The 23,337-nt window shown below is 35.3% G+C and overlaps 1 protein-coding gene and 1 long non-coding RNA gene across 5 annotated transcripts in view; one reads left to right on the top strand and one right to left on the bottom strand.

Annotated features, from left to right (window-relative positions):
- Window positions 1-23,337, top strand: part of NID2 (nidogen 2) — a 93,925-nt gene that overhangs the window by 25,707 nt on the left and 44,881 nt on the right. For both annotated transcript variants that reach the window (XM_031952830.1, XM_003758812.4), the window contains 2 exons: window positions 13,161-13,361; window positions 14,418-14,648. In XM_031952830.1, coding sequence (XP_031808690.1) covers window positions 13,161-13,361; window positions 14,418-14,648 — 432 coding nt within the window. The remainder of the gene's footprint in view (window positions 1-13,160; window positions 13,362-14,417; window positions 14,649-23,337) is intronic.
- LOC111718795 overlaps window positions 1-23,337 on the bottom strand; it is a 108,136-nt gene that overhangs the window by 69,970 nt on the left and 14,829 nt on the right. For 2 of the 3 annotated variants that reach the window (XR_004232046.1, XR_002769238.2), the window contains exons 2-3: window positions 22,621-22,714; window positions 12,726-13,079 (exon numbers count right to left, since the gene is read on the bottom strand). This is a non-coding gene — a long non-coding RNA (uncharacterized LOC111718795). The remainder of the gene's footprint in view (window positions 1-12,725; window positions 13,080-22,620; window positions 22,715-23,337) is intronic. The other variant, XR_004232047.1, reaches the window with a different exon arrangement.

Genomic DNA, 23,337 nt, shown 5'->3' with positions numbered 1-23,337 from the left:
CATAACTAACTATGGATATTAGCTGGACTGTGGTCTTTTTTTTCCCACTCTACTGTTTTAATTGGTAATTACTTCAGCTCCCATAGAATCAATTATTTGTATACAATGATCCTTAGATCTATTTGCACACATAACTTCTATCCTGAACACTAGTCTCTCTTTACCAACAGCCTATTGGATGTCTTAAATTGGATGACCCATAGACATGTTACACTCAGAATATTTTTCCCCAAAAAATCTTTTGAACATTGATATTACTATTTTGGGTACCATCATCCTCCCAGACACTCAGCCTTCTGCCACTATCTCACATCCCTTACTCTTCTCTGAATTTTCACCATCCCAGTGCAGGTCCTCATCATGTCACACTTGGACAATTGCAATAAATTGTTGCTGGTGTGCCTGTCACAGGTATTATCCCGCACCAGTCTATGCTATGGTCAGCTTTCAGACTGATCTTCTTAAAGTCTGGTTGTAACCATATCATCATGCCTCCCTCCTCTCCTCCAATCCAATAAACTCCAGTAACTCCTTATTAATTCCAGGACCAAATATAAAATCTTCTTTGGCCTTCACAAGCTTTCATAACCTTTCCTTCTTCTATCTTTTCAATCTTTTACACCTTTCTTTTTTTTCTTTTTTTTTTTTTTACATTTGATTCAACTTTTATTTTCATTGTGTTAGACTTCTTTTTTTTAATTAATTAATTTATTTTTTAAATAACTTTTTATTGACAGAATCCATGCCAGGGTAATTTTTTACAACATTATCCCTTGCACTCACTTCTGTTCCGATTTTTCCCCTCCCTCCTCCACCCCTCCCCCAGATGGCAAGCAGTCCTATATATGTTAAATAGATTACAGTAGATTTAGATACAATATATGTGTGCATACACCTTTCTTCTTTTACAAAATATGCGATCTAGTGTCTGATTCCTTCTGACAAAACATTCCATTTTCTCATTCTGAGCATTTTCTCTGACTGACCTTCCTGCTTTTGAATGCTCTGTCTCCTCAATGTGCCTCTTGGCTTATTTATGCAAACTTGCCTAATGCATGGCCTCAGTCCCTGGGCACTGGAATGACTGCATGCCATCTTTCTGATCAAACCCTGTTAGGGGCAAATAGGCATTGCTCTCTCTGAGATATGCCATGTAGCCTGTAAAGAATCACACCTAAGTGTGATGGATGGGGCAGGTCGATTCTCTGAAATCCCCCATACTTGTGAATTGGGAATGAAATAAATCGGCAGCAAGAGGGAAGAGGAGAGAGGTCAGAGAATGCAACTGCTTCTCAGTCTCCTTGTATTCTTATCATCCTCTTACATGAAGGGATCCATTCTGCTCATCAGAATTAGATCCCCAGTAGTTACTAGTAAGTTACTCCTGTAACAAATGGCACCTGAACAGGGATACAAGAAGCATAAGAAACAAAGAAACAGCAGCCCCAAGAACTATTTGAGAGCTATTCGTGAGTTATTTGTGAGTAGGATCCTCCCAGGAGAGTTCCTTCACTAACCTCGGGGGAAGGAAAGGGAGAAGAGACCCAGTAAGACTTTCTCAGTCGGGTAATTAAATGGACCAACACATCAAAGGGCTGAGCCAGGAGACTGATGAGAGACTCATGAAAAGTGTCTGTTCTGACTGTAGTCCTCCTCTTCATTTGTCAGAAAGTTTGCCTCCATTACATCTCACAAGATTCAATACCTGTATGCTATATTAGCTGGTAGGGCAGGGCCCAGGAGGTAAAAAGAGGCTTGACCTCTGAGGCAGGAGGTTGTGTCTTGCAAGAGTTAAAGGACCTGCTAATGGGTTCCTTGAGTGGTGAGGGGTGTGTCCTCTTGCTAGATCTCCTCCTGGTCCACAGCACTAACTCCACTAGTCTCCCTTCTGTGGCTCCATCTATGCAGTACTGAGTGGGCTGGGCACAGGGTAATCCGGGAAGAGAAGAAGCATAAATAGACAGTTTTGAGCAGAACTTGTGTTCTTGCTTCCTGTTACCCCCACTGAGAGAATGACTGAATAAAAAACAGACTGCACCTCTCGATCACTCATCTTCAAGTGTTTATCCAGGAATATCCCAAAGACTGATATGTAAGACCCTGGCAGCCTAGAATAGTGTGCCCAAACAGTCTGGCGTAAGTGGCAGCCCAAGTGTGGGGTTGAGGATAGAGACCAGGACCTTGTGAGCTGGCTAGACCAACCATGGGAAGGGAGACAAGACCTCGAGACTGATGGTCAGTCCAGGAAGGAAGACGGGACAGGTTTTTGTTAGAGGTCTTTGTTAGGGTCTGGGATTGGGAAGGTGCTGAGGAAAGAAGTTTAGGTTTTGGAGATTCCTAGAGAGAGGTGCTTAAGGAAGAGCTTCTCATTTGTCAACATGAGAACACTCGGTTTTATTAACAAAAAAGGGGGAGTTGTTAGAGGCAATGAGGCACTGCTCTCTCTGAGATATGCCATGTAGCCCATAAAGGACCATGCCTAAGTGTGAAGGAGCAGGATAATTCTCCAGAAGCCCCCACAGCTGTGAATAATAACACACTTTAAGGAACTGCAAAGCAGCCTTTATTGACTCAGATGTTGCTTGTGAATTGGGAATGAAATTGGAGGCAAGAGAAAAGAGGAGAGAGGTCAAAGAATACAACTGCCTCTCAGTCTCCTTGTGTCCTTATCATTCTCTCACATGAAGGGATCTATTCTGCTGGTCAGAATTAGATCTCCAGCAGTTACTAGTATGTTGTTCCCATAACAAAACCCCATCTCCAGTGTTCAAAGAACTTGAACTTTCTCTCTATAATGACTCACTGTGACTTTTCCTTGAATTTTCTGATTTGGTCTAGAGCATTTTCTAGATCTCATTGGATGATTTTTTTGGGGGGGTGAGAGTTGGGAGGTCACTCAATATAGCTCTGCTTTGTGTTCATTTAATAATATTGCTTTTTTGTTTCTCTTCTTCAACTTTGTCCTTCACTTTTATATATTGTATTTCTATTTAGTTCTCCCTTTTGTTTCTTTGGAAAGATTTACCACCATGGATTCAAATTTTTCTCCTTTGCAAATTATTTCTGTTGTTGTAGGGTCCTGAACAATTAAGAAACATTCTGCTGTAGTTCTATGCTCATTTGGTAATCCACAGAGCCCTCTGCCTCATTAGTGTTGATGCATCTTTTTTGTTGTTGTTGTTTATAATATTTATTCAATTCATTTGGAGTTACACCTCATTTCACCACATTAACCTATTATTTCAAATCATGGAGGTCATTTTCCCTTCTATTATTAATATCTACCCTGTTGATTCATCTGTTATGCTCATTATTACTCCTGAAATATTTCACAATTTCAGTCTATTTTTCTCTTTGATGGTAGTTTCTGGGAGTTTGGATCTCAAAACTATTTCAATCTCTATATTGGGACATTAATTTTTTTGTTGGGGGAAGAAGGAGTATAGAACTGGCTTCAGCTGGCTGCCACTTCTATTTCCCTTGAGCCTGGTTGGAGGCACATACATATAATGGTACTCTGTCCCAAATAACTCTGTCGTTTAAGAGTTTTATTCTTGTAGTTGAATATTGGTTTAGTATAACAAAATAACAAAACAAATGGACCATAAAAACTTTCCTATGCTTCCACATCATCAGCACTGGTGGAATATGGGGGAAGATTTGATTCTTGTTGCTTGCTACTACATAGTAATGGGATAAAGGCAAGTGATAGTGGTGTGGACTGGCAGAGACTGTGGTAGCAGCAAGGGAATTATTAAATGTATACCAGAGCATAAGCCCAGTGAATCCCATTGTACTATATTGCCAGATTATTGAGCTAATGGAGGAAAGAGTGTTGATTAAGTACATTAAATAATAGGGATAAACCTTTCTGTTAAATCATCAATTTGTTACCTCACTAGAGTTTTTAGTGTCTTAATCTGTAGAGACAGTTGTAATAAGTTTATGTCATAAGCACAGTTATTATTTTGAAATTTTGAGAGATAATGAGGATCAGAAAAAAAATGTCTAGTCCTCCATCTCAGTCCCCATGACGCAGCTACTAGCTATCACCCTAATACTTTCTTTTTTAAATTTATTTCTTTTTTTATTTACAAAGTATATGCATGGGTAATTTTTCCAACATTAACCCTTGCAAAACATTTTGTTCCAAATTTTCCCCTCCTTCCCACCACCCTCTCCCCTAGCTGACAGGTAGTCCAATACATGTTAAATATGTTGAAATACATGTTAAATCCAATATATGTGTACATATTTATACAGTTATCTTGCTGCACAAGAAAAATCAGATCAAGAAGGAAGGAAAAGAAAAACTGAGAAAGAAAATAAAATGCAAGCAAATAACAAGAGAGAGAGTGAGAATGCTATGTTGTGTTCCACATTCAGTTCTCACAGTCCTCTTTCTGGGTGTAGATGGCTCTCTTTATCACTGAATAAGTGGAACTGGCTTGAATCCTCTCATTGTTGAAGAGAGCCATGTCCATCAGAATTGATTGTCATATTAGTCTTGTTGTTGCCATGTATAATGATCTCCTGGTTCTGCTCATTTCACTTAGCATCAGTTCATGTAAGTCTCTCCAAGCTTCTCTGAAATCATCCTGCTGGTCATTTTTTATAGAACAATAATATTCCATAGTATTCATATACCCTAATTTATTCAGCCATTCCCCAATTGATGGGCATCCACTCAGTTTCCATTTTCTTGCCACTACAAAGAGGGCTGCCACAAACATTTTTGCACATGACCTTAATACTTTCAACATTACTTTGGCTTTATATATAACTTTCCATTTCCTTGTAATTATTTGCATGTGTATGCATTGTTTCCCTTAGAGAATGAAAACTCCTCAATGGTAGGAGGCTATTTTTGGAGAGGATTTGTATATCTAACAGCAATCATATTGCCTGACATGTAGGGACTTAATAAATGCTTGGTGAATCGTTGGTCACTCTGTCAATGAAAGGATTAATGACTTACTTACTCCCCCCCATTATCTTTAAAACAAGGAGCCATAAAAATTTCCTTCAGTCATATCCTTATAAAATCCCTATCTCCATTTATTTTTAATTATGTATTGAACCCTTATTAATTTATTGTTTTCTCTTTTTAGTATTTTTTCCCAAATTCATGCAAAAACAACTTCTAAATTTTACTTTTTACATTGTTAAGTTCCAAATTATCTTCCATCATCTCTCACCTCCATTCATTAAGAAGGCAGGCAATTGGATAAAGGTTATATGCTTGTGCAGTCATGCCAAACATATTTCTGTGTTGTTACTGTTTGTCCTTCGTTTTTGAAAAGTATCAAAGACATTATGAGGTAATGTCTTGATTTTCATGTGAATTGGATTTAAGTGAAATAAAGTTGCCCAAAGTCTTCAATTTCATTCTCTTCCAGTGACCAGACAGAAATCAAGGCTACTGATTTTAACTTGGGACACAGTAGATGATCTTAGTGTCTGATATATGACCAAGCTCTAAGTGCTCCACAATATCTGCTTCATACATCTTCATAGCTATTGGATCAAATTGTTCTCATCTACCCATTCTACTTGAGGAAGTTTTCACATACCTGAGGGAGATATCCTCTTAATGCACAATGGTTTTGAGGTCTCTCAGTTTACCATCAAATTGGTCTAGCCTTTCTGCAGAGATGGCTTACCAGGGTGTGTCTGCTGCACATGCCATGGAGCCACAGGCAAGAGTTAAATACCAAAGTTAAGACACCAAAGGTAGATGAACATTCAGCCTTGAAAAAAACTCAGCAATGCCTCACACCAGAAGTTCTAGTCTTCCTTAAACAACCCTATTTCCATGCCGTGAAAGAGAACACAGACCAAAAAAAAAAAAAAAAAAAAGATCCATTGTATTCAGATCCCATCAGTTTTTTCTCTGGAGGTGGATAGCATTTTTCATCATAAGATCTTCAGAATTATCTTGTATTTTTATATGATTGAGAATGTCTTAGTCATTCATGGTTGATCATTGTACAATATTACTGTTACTGTATCTTCTGGTTCTGCTCATTTCTATTCATGTAAGTCTTTCCAGGTTTTTCTGTAAGCATCCTGCTCATCATTTCTTACAGTATAATTAACACTCCATATAATCACATGCCACATACAACTTTTTCAGCAATTTCCCAATTAATGGACATCCTTTCGATTTCCAATTCTTTTCCATTACAAAAAGAGTTGCTCTAAATATCTGTGTACATATAGATCCTTTTCCTTTAAAAAAAAATCTCTTTGGGATAGACTTAGTAATTCTGGGGGTAAGGATATGCACAGGTTTTCTTTTAATTTTAAAAATATACTAATTTAAAACTTAAATACAAAACAGAAAAAAATTGCCCTGTGCACAGCAGACCACAAGAAGATTTTAAATATGAAACAATAAATGTTGATTTCAAGAAAGACTATATAATAAATACTACACACTGGATTGAGAGCTGCCCATCTTTTCTTTGTTTACTTGTACATTCTTTTTTCTCTGCTGTGTATTTTTTATTTTACTCTTTTTTTTCCCTTTTCTCCTCTCTGTCTCCTCCCCAAGAAAGCTACAATTAAGTATGTATATATTTATACATTCATGGATATATTTATACATACATAGATATGCACACATATACATAGATATCTATAACAATAGAAATGTATACACATATGTATATGTATATATATGTGTATGTGTATGTGTGTGTATAAGACTGTATTTCATTGTCCTATTTTTTTGGAAGGTGAATAACATTATCCTTCATAAGTTCAAGCCTTTCCATATTTTTTAAATCCACCAACAAATCATCTAAATCTACCACAACCAATATTCCAACCAAATGTCAAATGATTTTAAATAGTCTAAAACAATATTTATTAATATAGCTGATATATGGTGTAGTTTCCCTATTTTTCTTTTTTGATTAAACCTATTTTAGTTTTAATTTTGATACTATGGTCTGCTTTTTTCTCTAATAAATTCTACTCCTGTTCATTATTATTATGTTTTTGTACCTCTTAACTTTCTATTACTGCTGACTCATCTGTTTTATTTCTATCTACTATCTTGCTTTGCTATTAAGTAACCTATCCCCCTTCAAGGATCCCTTCCTTATACTCTTCTTTCATCCTTTCTCTCCTTCTACAAACCTTATCTCAGTCATGTTAATCTACACGCCCTCTGTGCTCTACCCCTTATCCTAGTACCTTCCCCCTTATTGCTTTATAAATTTAGAAAGCTTTTATATCTATCTACACATATATATGTGTGTATGTATGTATGTATGTATGTATTATTTCCTCTTTAGTCCATTTCCAATGAGAGTAGGATTCCAAGACTTCCAGCCTGTCTTTCCTATCTAATTCCTGTGTCACTTCTTCCTCTCATACCTCATTGGAATAACATAATTATTCTTTTTACCTTTTTCTACATAGTTCTTCTTTTTAGAATTGCATAATACTCAGCTCTACTTCAGTCTTTTTTTCAAACTACTTAATTATAAATAACAATCTTGGAATATGGTTTACATTTCCATACACAAAATGTAAACAATTTTTCCTTATTGATTCCATATAATTAGTCTTTGATATTTACCTTATATTTCTCTTGGATCTTATATGTCAAAGTTTTTATTAAGTTTAGGTCTTTTTGCAACAAAATCCTCAATGTCTGGCAGTTCATTGAATATTCTTTTTTTTCATTTAAATTATGCTTAACATTTCTGGGTATAATATTTTGGCTACTAGTCTAGTTCTTTTGTTTTTCGATATATAGTGTTCCAATACCTGTAGTCTTTTAATGTAGCTGCTTGCTAGGTCTTTTGTGATTCTAATTGTGACTTCTGTATTTGAATCGTTTTAGGTTTTTGTTTTTTTTCTTGTTGCTCTTAATATTTTTTCTTTGACCAAGAAGAATTTTTTCTTTGATTTGGGCTATAATTTCTTTTAGGTTTTCCTTATAGGATAGCTCTTTTAGGCAATGATGGGTAGATTTTTTTTCCTACTTTTCCCTCAGGTTCTAACACTTCTGGTTAATTTTCTTTAATTTCCTATATTATTATATCAATGTTCTTTTTTTAATTATAGTTTTCAGGCAGTCTCATTATCTCATGTTTTTCTTTTATATCATGTTCTTTTTTTTTTTCTTATGAGATGTATCACATTCTCTTCGATTTTTTCATTCTTTATATTTTGTTTTATTATTTATTGTTCTTTTATAACTTCACTGGCTTCTCCTTGTCCAATTCTATTTTTCAAAGAGTCATTTTCTTTTTTAAGATGCTCGATCTCCTTTTCTAATTGTTTGACTTTCTTTTCATAATCTTGTTTTTCTTGGATTTTTTTCCTCAGTCTCTCTGATTTCATTTTTAAAGTCTATTTTTGTGTTCTATGAATTCTTTTTGGGCAGGTGACCTTTTAACTCTTTAACATATAAGAGGCTTTTTTTTGAGTCAGTATCCTCCTCTGAAGATAAACCCTGGTGTTTTCAATTTCTGTAGCCACTTTCTATGTTGGAATCTTTCTCATTTGCCTACTCTTTTATTTTTTTTAAATATATAGCAAATTGTTAGTGTAATCATCTCTAATCCTGGGGTATAAGGGATGGTGTCTCTGGCCTCAGGTCCTCCCTCTATCCTGGAACTCAAAACCAAGAACTCTACCCTCCTGTAAGTGCCACAGACAGCAGTAGATGTTTTCAGGTCGTCCCAGAAGAAACACTGTTCTGTTCCAATTCTTTCTTTGTTTTTACCACCCTATGTGTACTCTAAGGCACTCTTTTATTTCATTTGTGTGGGAAATCTGAAGAGCTTGGAATTTCCTGATCTACTCCATCATCTTCCCAGAATCAAATTGCTTTCCAGAATGGTTGGATCAGTTCACAGTGCTACCAACAGTAAATTAGTGTTCCAATTTTCCAACATCCCTACTAATATTTCTTATTTTCTTTCATATTAGCCAATCTGATAGGTGTGAGGTGGTAGTTCGTAGTTGTTTTAATTTGCATTTCTCTTATCAATAGTAATTTAAAACATTTATATAATTATAGATAGGTTTGATTTCTTCATCTGAAAGCTGCCTGTTTATTTTTTTGGCCATTTATCAATAAGGAAATTACTCACATTTTTATGCATGTGACTCAGTTCTTTATATATTTGAAAAATAAATCCTTTATCAGAGACAACTGATGTAAAAAAATTTCCCCTCAGTTTTCTGCTTTCCTTCTAATCTTGTCTGTATTAGTTTTGTTTGAACAAAATCTTTTAAATTTAATGTGATCAAAACTATCCTTTTTTTATTTTATAATGCTCTCTATTTCTTGTTTAGTCATAAATTCTTCTTTTCTTTAAAGATCTTCCAGGTAAATTATCACTTGCTTCCTAATTTGCTTACGGTATCACCATTTATGTCTAAAACATGAACCCGTTTTGACCTTATTTTGTTATAGGGTATGAGATGTTGGTCTATGCCTAGTTTCTGCCATACTCTTTTCCAGTTTGTCCAACAATTTTTGTCAAATAGTGAGTTCTTATCCCAGAAGCTGGAATCTTTGGATATATCAAAAAGTAGATTACTATAGTTATTGACTATAGTGTCTTGGGTAACTAACATTCCACTGATCCACCACTCTATTTCTTAGCCAGGTTTTGATGGCTGTTATTTTATAATATGGTTTCAGGTCTGGTATGGCCAAATCACTTTCCTTGTGCATTTTTTTCATTACTTCCAGATGAATTTTGTAATTTTTTTCTTACTCTATAAAATAAATTTTTTGGCAGCTCGATTGGTATGGCACTGAATAAGTAGGTTAATTTAGTTAAACTGTTATTTTAATTATATTCTGTTCATAATTTCTTATAGCACAATAATATTCAATCAAAATCATATGTAATAATTTGTTCGGCCATTCCCCAATTGATCGACATTATGGCTCTTTTTGAGGTAGCAAACAATGAGAATGTGGAGGGTAGTGCTCAAAATTATAGGATCATCTAACAACAACATAAATGTTTTGGAATATTATGCCAAACTTTTCTTAGAGTATTGACTAGCCATCATTATACATGAAGAAGCATGCTATTCACTTAGATAGAGATGAAGCCTTGAGAATGGAAGATTCAGATTTTTTTTTTGGATGTGGCCATGTAGAAATTTGTTTTGATTACATGTTTGAAGTGGGTTTTGTTTCTTTTGTGTTGTTATTTGAGGGAGGTGTCTAGAGTAGGAGGATAAGAATTTGGATCTGGCTAATGAAAACAAAATATTTTAATGAAATATTAGTCTTTGATTCTATAAATTCTAAATAAATTAATATGGTTAAAAGCTTGATACCCTCATATCTAAGCAATAGTTTGTTTTCCAAGTAAAAGACTTCTTTTGTAGCAAAAACTCAGTGGAATATATTTTCTTTTCCTTTTTGATCTTCAAATTCTTCCATAAACTTGTTATTCAGTTGTGTTTCATTCATGTCTGACTCTTTTTGACACTATTTGGGGTTTTCTTAGCAAAGATACATGAATGATTTGGCCCTTCCTTCTCCAGCTCATTTTACAGATGAAGAAAGTCAAGTGACTTATCCCTGCATCACAGAACTGGTAAGTGTCTGAGGCCACATATAAGCTATGATAAACTTAGCCCTTCTTAGGCAAGATAATTCTAATACAATTGAGATGGAAAATGCCATCCCCATTCAGAAAAAGAGCTATGGAGGCTTAATACAAATCAAAGCATACTCTTTTTACTTTGTTGTTGCTTTTTTTTTTCTTTATCATGATTTTTCCCTTTTGTTTTGATTTTTCTTTCACAACATGACTAATATGGAAATATGTTTTTAAAAAAGAAAAGAAATGAAATGATGAGCAGGATACTCCCAGGAAAACTTGTAAAAACTTACATGAACTTATGCAAAGTGAAATGAGCAGAATCAGGAAAACATTGTATACAGTAACAGCAACATTGTGTAATAATCAACAGGGAATGACTTAGTTGCTCTCAGCAATACAAAAGTTAAAAAGTTCTGAAGGACTTATAATGAAAAATCTCCAGGAATAGAACTGATGAAGTCTGAGTATATATTACTTGTAAAAAAATTATTTCTCTTGGTGGTTTTTTCTTTTGGTCTGTTTTCTTTTTCAACATGACTACAAAAGTCATGGAAATATGTTTTGCATGCCTACACATATATAACCTATATCAAAATATTTGCCTTCTCATGGTGGGGGTGGGGAGGACAAAAAGAAGTGAGAGAATTTGAAACTCAAAAATGTTTAAATAAATTTTAAAAATTGTTTTTACTTGTAATTGAGGGGGAAATAAAATATTAAAATTTTTTAAAATTACAAAAAGCCATAAATATATTTGTGCATAACAATATTTGTTTTGCTTAGGATAAATCCCTCCCTTATTGTGATATATTATTTATCATGTTAAAATCATGACTGATTCTGACTTTGGCTCCTTGGTACTTGAATTCTTTCTTTTTTCACGGTTTACATAATTTTTTTCCTTTTACCTGGAAACTTTGGATTTTGGCAATAATGTTCCTAGGATTTTCTGGGTTTTTTTTTTCAGTTTCCATTCTTTCTGTTTCCACTTTGCCCTCTGCTTCTAAGAGATTAGGGAAAGTTTCTTTTAATATTTTTTAAAATGGGATTGCAGACTTTTTGTTGTTGCTATTTTGGTCATAGCATTCAAATAAACTAGTGATTCTTAAATTTTTTCTCCTCAATCTGTTTTCTAGGTCAGATATCTTTCCTTTTAGATGTTTTATATTTTCTTCTATTTTTTTTTCAGTTTTTTGATTTGGTTTTAATATTTATTTTTGCCTCATTGTCTTTTATTTGGTCCATTCTGATTTTTAGGAATGTTTTTGTTTGGACATAATTTTATATCTCTTCACCAAGTTGTTAATTCTTTTCCAGTTACTTCTTACATACCACTCATTTCTTTTTAAAATTTATTTCCTCAAAGAGTTTCATTTTCCTCCCTCACCCCTTTTTAATTTTTTAGCCTTTTTTCATCTCTTGCAGGAATTCCAGTTCAGTTAATGTCTGAGATTTGCTTTTCTTTGAGACTTAAATATTTTGGAGTCATTCTTTTCTTTTGGGTTTGTGTCTTGAGCTTTCTTGACAACAGAATAGTTGTTTATTAGGGGATTATTTTTTATTTCTCCATTTGCTCATTTTTCCAACCCACTTTCTGACTTTGGATTTGATATTAAGACTGGACTAGAGAGAAAGTCTGGGCTATAATGTTGCTGCTTTCTTTATGTATTGCTAGTTGTGTTATTTTAGAATCTCGGACAGGCTTTTCAGTGTTCCAAAGTGGTCTGGTCAAGAGTAAAGCCTGATTGCTTCCCCTCCAAACTCCATAATCCTCCACTGAACTCTATTAACTTTGGGTCTAAGTAATAATAGACTACTTCTGGAATCAGTCTCCATCATCTCACTGAAAAACTGTTATTTCATAGTAGTAGAATTGTAGGTTCCCTTATCATTTGATATTTTTCCCTGGTTATTCTTCTTCAGGTTGGGTAAAAAACTAGAAATGACATCCTACTCTGCACCTGGAATCTGAGTCACACCACTGTTTCTGGCTTTTGAACTTCCTGTTTTCTGAGTACATCCTAGGCTCCATACCTAGGAACGTCACCTCTAGAACAAGTCCTCTTCTCAGTTCTCTCTTGATCTATGACCCAGAACTATGTGAATGACAAAGTGGCTAATTCTTACCTGTTGTAATTCCAGTCCCTGGGTATGGGTCTAGTGGTGCCATGGTATCAGTATGAGATCTCTTCCAATCAATGTGTGGCTTCTCTCTAGATGGCAGAGTGCTTCTGCAGCATGTTCTTGGTTTGATCCCATCCCCAGTGACTGTTTCCTTATACCAAGCTGGGGTAGACAAATAACTTATTGTGACTTTTTCTGGATTTCTGTATCAGGATTTGATTTGGTACATTTTCTAGGTCTGTTTGGAGAAGTTTTATGGAGGGGAGTTCTCTATACTGCTTACCACTTCTTCGTTCTAACACCTTCTCCAACAACTGATGCTTGCTGATTTTGATTTTTTGATAGTCTTCGTTATTTCTGAAATGAAAAGGAGAAAGAACTGAGCAAAAATTATTTCTTTTTCTCTCTTTTACTGCCTTATTTTTCTTCTGTTAAAAGGTGCTACCTTCAGTAATCACATGGACATCACCTTCTATCCAGGAGAAGAGAAAGTTCATATTATTCATACTGCTGAAGGACTTGATTCAGAAAACTACCTAAGTGTTAAGACAAATATTCAAGGCAAGGTGCCTTTCATCCCAGCAAATTTTACAGCATATATTGCACCATACAAGGAGATTTACCACTACTCTAATTTGGGTATATATAACTTTTTTTTTTGCTATTATTCTACATTTCCTGCATATCAGATAAAATCTTAGATACTATTATTCATGAAAAATAATGCTCCCTATATGATAGCCTCTGATTTTAAATAAAAAATATGCTTAACTTTATATTTCTTTGGGCTTTAGAATGTAAGGATAATGGAAGTTCAGAGCTAATAATGAAAGTTTGTTTTAAGCTAATGACTACAGTCTTCACCAGGGGTCCTCAAACTACAGCCCGTGGGCCAGATGCGGCAGCTGAGGACAATTATCCCCCTCATCCAGGGCTATGAAATTTCTTTATTTAAAGGCCCACAAAACAAAGTTTTTGTTTTTACTATAGTCCGGCCCTCCAACAGTCTGAGGGACAGTGAACTGGCCTCCGTTTTGACCAGACCTATAATAGGTAACCCTATTTACATTTTACCTTCTCCTGGCATGTAGAGAAGATTAATTTCACCCTGAGAGAATGTAGAGATAGAAGGCATGAATCAGTCTCTAGCTGAGTAATCCTTATACTATATAAAAATAACTAAAGTACAGAATAACCATGAATTGTCTCTTCTGGGATAGGTTCTTATCAAAACACCATTCATACAAAAAATTATAATTTTTCTTTTCTTCATTACTTATTCAGACTTGCTTTAATTTCTATAATGCTGGGAGAAATATTGATCTCAAAGTAGTGTACTCTGTATAGTACCTTTTGTTTCTTTTACATTTCAAAATGTTCAGTATGCTGATTTTGTGCAATTTCTGTATCTTATATATTAGATTGCAGGTTTCCTAATTAACCATATTTTAAGAATTAGAACATTTTGTACCAAATTAGAACAGCTATTTTTATTTATTTATTTGTTTGTTTATTTATTTATTTTTGCTGAGGCAATTGGGGGTAAGTGATTTGCCTGTGGTCACACAGCTAGGAAGTGTTAAGTGGCTGTGTCCATATTTGAACTCAGGTCCTCCTGACTTCAGGGGTGGTGGTCTAGAACATCTATTTTTAAAGGAATGTTTTTCATTTAACAATTTAACATTTCCTTTGCAGCTGTGACTTCTACAACCTCCAGAGAATATTATCTTTCATTTGGTGAAATCAATCAAACATTCTCTTATCATTTACACCAGAATATTACTTACCAGGATTGTAAACATACTCCTAACCCCAGGATTGTTCCTACAACTCAACAGCTAAATGTGGATCGTATTTTTGCCTTATATAATGAGGAAGAAAAAGTGCTTAGATATGCTATGACCAATCAGATTGGCCCCAAGGAAGGTAAGAAAACCATTTTTTTGGCAAAGGTTATATTTTAATCTTTATTCATTTATCTGATCTCAAAAATTCTTTCAGAAAATAAAGATTTTCTGATTCTTTTCTTCCAATTTCTAAGAAATAATTTCTAAAACTTGCCTTTACTATTGCTTGTTCTTGAGGATTGAAAAATATGCCAGTGGTGTGTAAAATCTGATACTGTGCACAAAAGTGTGCAAAATGTTTAGATGTATGTGCAAGTCCATTATCTGTTTTTATTGCTTGTGGCACACCCATAATTGCAAAAGCTTGTATAAGGAATTCAGTGACCACTTGGGCAATCTCTTTTGCTGCTGGTATTGCAAAAGTAAATCCTGAAAAGGTATCTACTACAACATGGATAAAAGACAGATGACCAAAAGATTTATAATGGGTCATATCCATTTGCCAAATTTCATTGGGTCTCAAACCACAAGGGTTCTTCCCTAGAGGGAGCATAGGAGTGTGGAAAGGAAGGCAAGCTCTACAGGCTTTTACTATGCTCCTAGCTTCCTCTTTTGTTATCCCAAATTGCAAACAGCAAATCGAGCAGCCTGATGATATTTAGAATGAGATTCTTGAGCTGCCAGAAATAAAAGAGTATTGGCTAACGTGATTAGAAGACTATCTGCCTTTGAATTTCCATAAAAAATAGGACCTGAAAATCCACTATGAGAGTGGAAATTCTTGAAGTTCCTTAAAGAGCTAATATATATATATATATATATATATATATATATATATATATATATTTTTTTTTTTTTTTTTGTGTGTGTGTGTGTGTGTGTGTGTGTATTAGAGGCGACAAATTTTATTTGGGTTGTGACAATTCTTTGTACCACACCTACTGAATAGACTGAATTGGATATTATGTTTACATCTCCTAGATAATAAAGAGCATGATTGCACACAATTCATTTTGCTGAGTGGACTGAAAAAGAGTTCTGACTACTCTCTTTATAGTTTAGTCATGAGAGTATATAGCACAAATGTTATGTTTGGATGCATCTGTAAAGATAGCTGGTCCTTTAAAAGGAACCTTAGAAACCTTTTCTTCAAAAATCCATTGCCAATTATGTAATAGCTGGGTTATCTTTAATGAAGACCCATGTATAAAATTTGGAGCTGTGGCTAATAAAATTTGCCACTCTGGGATGGTTTCACAACATACATTAATTTGTGAATTAGTATAAAAGGTGTATTTCTTGTCAGGTCTTATCCCAGATAATTGTACTGCTTGCTTAAGGGCCTTTAATAGCATTCTAGCTACAAGCACTGGGTAAGGAGTAAGGCTTTGTTCTGGTTGTGCTGGGAGATTCATCCACTGTATTACACTGTGTCCTTGATGAAGGATTGCTGTGGGTGCCTCTTTTGTAGCAAAAACTGATATTTCCAAGGGTGTCTGAGTAATTTTTTTAAGCACATTGGATACAGCCAGTATAATGTCTCTCAAAGCCTGTTGAGCTTCCTTTGTAAGCTGAATTTAAAGCAGTGTCTCCCCTTAAAATGTCATATAATGATCGTAATTGATAGATAGTTAAGCCTAACACTGCACACATCCATTGGATATCTCCTCTCAATTTCTGAATCATTTAAGGTGTTCAACTTTTCTGTTTTTAAAGAAAGCTTTTGTACTAAAGCACTTTCTTCATATCCTAAATATTGAAAAGGAGTGTACCTTTGAATTTTTTTCTGGAGCTATATGTAATTTGTAGTTCCTTAGTGTTTCTATGATCTTTCATAGACATGCTTCTAACATTTGCTCCTCAGGTGCACACCTCAATATATCATCCATGTAATGTAACAACATAACTTTTGGAAATGCTTTTCTTACTGGAGTAAACGCAGCAGCCACATACATTTGAAACCTAGTAGGGCTAGTTTTCATTCCCTGTGGTAAAACTATCCATTCATACCTTTTATAAGGCTCAACTAAATTAATGCTGGGCACTGAAAAGGCAAAACATTTCATATCCTCCTTGGGGATAGAATAGAAACAATCCTTAATGTCTATAACTCAAAGAGGCCATTCTCTAGGCAACTGAATAGGAGATGGAAATCCAGGCTGAAGAGTTCCCGTAGTTTCCATCTGTTCATTTACTTTTCTCAAATCAGTCAACATCCTCCATTTTCCAGATTTCTTTTTTACAACAAATACAAAGGAATTCCAGGGACTTAGAGAAGGTTGTAAGTGTCCTTGGTCAAGTTGCTCCTATACTATATCTAATAAGGCCTGAATTTTTTCATTTGTTGAAGGTCCACTGTTCTACCCATACCCTGGTGTATCAGTTTTCCATTGAATGGGAACAGGTGAGATGCAGGCAGGCCTTCAACAGCAGCTCTGCCTAAAAAGCTGAAGTACTCAATTGTAATCCTAACTGTTGTAAGATATCTCTTCCTCATAGATTGATGGGGATTTTTTTTTTTTTACTACAAAAGAAGTAAACACTCCTGTTTTACCTTCAAATTTCCATCTCAAAGAGATAGCACTAATTTCAGCTGCTATTGATGCTCCTATACCAGATATATGGCTGTCTACCATAATATTTGGCCAATGACTGGGCCAATTGGCACCACAATCTGCATGTGTCTACCAACCCTTTCAATGATATGCCATTTACATAGATAGTGAGCATAGGATGGTCAGCTGTAACACCTGCAGTCCAGAATATTCCTGGATTCTGTTGTTGGGAGTCAAAATCTGGATAAATATCTCCAAATTGCCTATTAGGAGTATGCATCAGTAAACCTGATGCTACTACTTCTCCTGGGTGATAGATCACCCATTGTTTCCCTGTAATATCCTGGGATATTAGCTACATATTCCTCAGTTTCCCAAGTCAGTGTATGGATAAACACTGTTTTGTAAGCACTCTCAGGAGGTGAAATGGTCAAGCTTATGTGGAGGCAAGGGATCTGTAGGCTGGACAGGGACAGATCTCACCTCTCAGAGAATATCTCAGTAGTCCCAATTCATACAACTCTATTCTCCCCAATTATAATCCCTTTCCCCCATCAGGTTGTTTCTTGGCTGATTGATCATGCTGTAGTACTGAACTTTAAAAGACTCTCTGGGTATAATATCAGCTTCTATCATGCCTCAAGTATATTTTGCCTGGGGCCCTGGAGCCAAGCCCCACTTCCCATTTCCCTGAGTCACTCTACATTCTGATGCCTAATGGAAGCCTTTGTTGCATTTTGGACATGGGGTTTTGGGTCTTGTTCTACCACTCTTTTTTTTTTCACTTTATCTTTATGCGGACATTGAGCTTTCAGATGCCCTACTTTATCACATTGAAAGTATTGACAAGTCTCTTTGGAAGTCCCTTGCCAAAAACGACCCTGTCTTCCCATGTTCAGATCTTGAAAAGTCTGTATCATAGCCCGGCTATAAAAGGTATTTGTGCCCATTGTGGTACAACAGTTTAAGATATCCTCTAAAAGATCATCCTTGTGTAGTCCTAGTATAATTCTTATACAAACCTCATTAACATTTTCTCTAGCAAGTTGTTTTATCATAATTTCTGTTGCTGAAATAACTGTTTGGACATGTATACATATATTGTATTTAACTTATACTTTAACATATTTAACATGTATTGTTCCCCCATCTGGGGGAAAGGGTGGAGGGAAAGAGGGAAAAAGTTGGAACAAAAGGATTTGCAACTGTCAATGATAAAAAATTACCTATGCATATATCTTGTAAATAAAAAGCTATAATAAAAAAAATTTCTGTTGCTGCATTTTCACCAATAGTTCATATGACAGCTGTCTGTAAACGTCCCATGAAATCAGCAAAAGATTCATTTGGACCTTGCACTATTTTTGTGAAGACTTCCCCTCTATCTTGTCTTCCTGGGTGGGTGCCCCATGCTTTGATAGCAACAGAACAATTTGCTCATATGCTGCTATAGGGTAATCAATCTGCGCTAAAGTGTTTGCACAAGGATCTATACCTGCTAGTTGATTAAAGGTGACTGGTATATTAACTCCAGGTTGCCTATTTTGTTGGGCTTGTATTAAGCCATAAGTTTTGTTCAGATTCTAAACATGTCTTTGCTATAGATTAATAATCACTAGGTGTAGAACTGATGCTGAGTGAAATGAGCAGGACCAGGAGATCACTATATACTTCAACAACAATACTATATGATGACCAGTTCTGATGGACCAGGCCATCCTCAGCAATGAGATCAACCAAATCATTTCCAATGGAGCAGTAATGAACTGAACCAGCTATGCAGAAAAAGAACTCTGGGAGATGACTAAAAACCATTACATTGAATTCCCAATCCCTATATTTATGCCCACATGCATTTTTGATTTCCTTCACAAGCTAATTGTACAATATTTCAGAGTCTGATTCTTTTTGTACAGCAAAATAACGTTTTGGTCATGTATACTTATTGTGTATCTAATTTATATTTTAATGTATTTAACATCTACTGGTCATCCTGCCATCTAGGGGAGGGGTGTGGGGGCGTAAGAGGTGAAAAATTGGAACAAGAGGTTTGGCAATTGTTAATGCTATAAAGTTACCCATGCATATATCCTGTAAATAAAAGGCTATTAAATAAAAAAAAAATAAATTAAAAAAAAATAATCACTAGGTGTAGAGGGTCACAGTCACTGGGGAAATTCTGGGTAAGGTATAAGACCCTTCAGCCTAGAGGGAACCTGCTAACAGTGTCTGGTTCTGCTCCCCATCTCCCCTAAGGGCTCTTGGCCTTCCTGAGAAGTCAGGGGGCAGTGACAACCTGTGTTGAGATTGAAGCAGAGTGATAGCAGGCAGAAGAGTGATACCAGGTGGCAAACTACATACAATAGCAAGTTGTTTATGTGTTCCCATGTGCACAGTGTTATTTTTGTTACATTATAAAAAGGGGAAAGCCCTTGAAATAAATAGACTCCATTTTCCCTCTATCCTTGGGAGTCCTGCATCATCACTTCTCCACTAAGAAGGTATATTTTAATCACTCCAACTTGGGGGCTCTAGAAAGCAGAATATTTTAACCACCCCGGTGTGGGGGCTTTAGAAAGCAATGGTACATTTTGTTGACCCAATTTGGGGGCTCTAGAAAGGAGGACTCAATATTCTAATCACCCCAATTTGGGGCTCTAGAAAACGGGACACAACAAACTAGGAGTTAAAATTTCATAAGCCAAATTCTCTAATTCCATCTTAACATAAGATGATGTAGATCCATAAAGAGTGGACGCCTTTTTCAGATCTTTGATAATTTCTAGATTAAAAGGAGTGTATCTTCTCCTTTCTTCACCTGAAGAATTAAACTCTTTAATGACAGGATATGCTTCTATTCTCAAATCAGATGTATCCTGTCCTTCCTCTTTAGCTTTACCTAATGCCTTTTGTAATTGTGTCATAGGGGGTGGACAAAACTGCTACAAGGGTGGTGCTGATGGTGTCACTGCCCCTCCTCCTCCTCCTCTTCCCTCAGCCCATGAAGGTGAAATTGAGGGAGAAGGTTCAGGAAATGGGGAATGCCCCAAGGGCATCTGATCAGATGTGGGCAGAAGTGAAACTAAGCTGTGAAAGTGAAAAGAACCACACTCTTTAAGCTCATCAACATTGTCCTTAATGTACTTAACTCCTTTCTTGTCCAAGTCTACATGCCTTTCAGCTGCTTTGTCAATACCATCTTCCTTCTGCTCTTTTTCTTCATACTTCCTTGTCAGGCTATCCACATTGAAATTTTTCCTTTTTTTTTTTTTAGAACCTATGGGCTTCTCTAAAGCCACTTTTTATTATATCATACATAAGAAATGTTTCCTCAGGAATTGAATCAAGACCCATAACTTCATAATTTTCAGTTAATTGCTCTACTATTTTCCACATATTTGGCTTTAATTTTTCTTCCTTAGAGAGCCAAGGAGACTTGCATTCTAATATATTTAAGTGATCTGCTTCCAAGTTACCAACAAACCTTGCTTCTTTATTTTTTTTTTAATTAAAGCTTTTTATTTACAAGTTATATGCATGGGTAATTTTACAGCATTGACAATTGCCAAACTTTTTGTTCCAATTTTTCCCCTCCTTCCCCCCAACCCCTCACCCAGATAGCAGGTTGACCAATACATTTTAAATATGTTAAAATATAAATTAAATACAAAATAAGTATACATGTCCAAACAGTTATTTTGCTGTACAAAAAGAATCAGACTTTGAAATAGTGCACAATTAGCCTGTGAAAGAAATAAAAAATGCAGGCGGACAAAAATATAGGGATTGGGAATTCTATGTAGTGGTTCATCATCATCTCCCAGAGTTCTTTTGCTGGATGTAGCTGGTTCAATTCGTTACTGTTCTATTGGAACTGATTCGGTTCATCTCATTGCTGTAGATGGCCATGTCCATCAGAAATGATCATCATATAGTATTGTTGTTGAAGTATATAATGATCTCCTGGTCCTGCTCATTTCACTCAATCTTGCTTCTTTATTAACCTAATTATGCATGCTACACACTTCCCTCGGGGTGGGGGAGGCTCTTTTCTTAGTATTTGCCCCACTTCAGCTGAAAAACAAAAGTGACTAGTTTAGCTGTTACCAAAGTTTCCTCCTTGTCTATTTTTGTACTCACCCTATTTCCAGGTTACAGGGACTTCTCCACTGAGCTTATGATCATGTCAGTCAAACTGCTAAAGTTCTTACATATGATGATCTGAGTCTGAGATCAAGCTTGAGCTCTCCTCTCAAATCGTCTCAGCCCTTAAATATCTCAGTCTGATTACATCATTACATCACACTAAGTATATGTGAACTAGAGAGAACCATTAACTCATCAATCACACTGAGTAAACACCCTGCTGTATCTTTGTTTCAAGTGTACCTTTCCCAGAGTTGTCCCACTATCTGCAGACCTCTACACCACATTTTCTCATATTTTTTCATGCTTTTGATTTTGTTTTATTGTATCTTGAGTCATAGAGTCTCATAGAATAATTAGCTTCCATTTGCCCATTTTTAATTTTTTAAGGAATTATTTTCTTCAGTGAATTCTTAAACATCTTATTATATTTGGCCTACTCTGCTTCTTAAAGAGTTCTTCAGTGAATTTTTGTGCCTTTTTAACATTAGGTTAATTTTGTTTTTATAAGGTGTTATATTCTTTAGTATTTTTTGTTCCTCTTCTACCAAGTTTTAAATTCTATTTTCATAAGCAACAAGAGTTAACACTTTTTTTTGCCTTGAAATTGTGACTGACACTTTTGTTCCATTGTAGCCAATTCCTGGCCCTCCTGTCTGCTTCAGTACTGTGAATTAGAACTATATATGGCACAATTGAGTTGCCAGTCAATGCTAGCTGTGGGCTGTGTCAGCAAAGATTCCCTTGTAATCACTTTCTGACCAGTGGTCTGATCCCTTAACTATCTTTGGGCTGAGTGCTTCCAAAGCTGATTGCTGCTGGTATAGCTACTGATTCTTTTGCAACATGCATGGGCTCTGGAGACAATTCCACCTCACTGTAGCAAGCTTTTAATGCTGACTTGAGTTTCTCAGGACAGAAAATTGTCTCATCTTCATCATTGGTTGATATTTGCTATTTCAAATTGGACTTGAGATGTTATTTTAAAGTTGTTTGGAAGGGAATGTTGAAAGAGTTCAGCTAGAGTTACCTTTAATCTGCCATCTTGACTTCTAAAGTCTTTTTAAAAGAAGGATTCTAGTCTGTTGGAGTTATTAAAGACTATATAATCATGGAGAATACTAGAGAATAAAAATGACAAAATTACCAAGTGATTTTATATATTATTTAGTTATCTGCTGAAGTTTATGTACTATGAAAAATTATATACTTTGACTGTCATGGCATTTAATTTAAAAGTTAGAGACAAATTTCTTTTTGACTGTTCTGAGTATTATGTTTTGATGGCAGATAATTAAAATTTTAATATCCTACCATGAAATTCAAATGTAAATAACGCTATCTACCTACCAATAAAAAAGTAGATGTCTTCTTTCTGCTTTTTCTTGTGTGTAGCAGGTTTTCATGTTTTTCTCCTCCTTGTTGATGTTGTTCAGTCTCCATTCTTGAAAAAAAACAGTGATATCATGAGGTTAGTGACTAGAACCCAGATTTCCTGATTCCCTATCTATTAGAAAGAAGTATAAAATTCATGGAAGACAGATTCATTGTAGCCCATTTTATTTAACATCATTTAATTTTGGTTATGCCCCCTCCCCGTCATTTTTTTAAAGTACAGATGAACTATATATGGCACAATGGAGTTGCCAATTTACTACCTCTCTTATAATTGGGTCTTCTTTCTTGTGTACATTGTCTTATTCACTTCCTAAAGTTAATATTATCTGTCAGATATTTTCTCTCTTTTTTTTTTAATAGCCTTTTATTTACAGGTTATATGCATGGGTAACTTTACAGCATTAACAATTGCCATGTCTGATATTTTCATCTGAAATGGCCCTTCTATTGTGTTTTAATGATGATATTATAAGAAAGATAACTAGTAGTTTGCATAAATTAAGATATATTTGAATATCAATTTTCATCTTGGTAAAGACTAATAATTTTGTTCAGAATTTTCTCTTAAAATAGAGAAATAATTGTAATAATGATTATAATACTCAGCTAATGATTTAATCTAATGCCAAGAAAGTGTAAGTTCTGACAGATCTTTTCAAATTGGAAAAG

The sequence above is a fragment of the Sarcophilus harrisii genome, chromosome 2 (genome assembly GCF_902635505.1).
Source record: "Sarcophilus harrisii chromosome 2, mSarHar1.11, whole genome shotgun sequence".
Lineage (NCBI taxonomy): Eukaryota > Metazoa > Chordata > Mammalia > Dasyuromorphia > Dasyuridae > Sarcophilus > Sarcophilus harrisii.
Note: the sequence above shows the minus strand (reverse complement) of the source record. Positions and strands in the feature narration are given on the sequence as shown.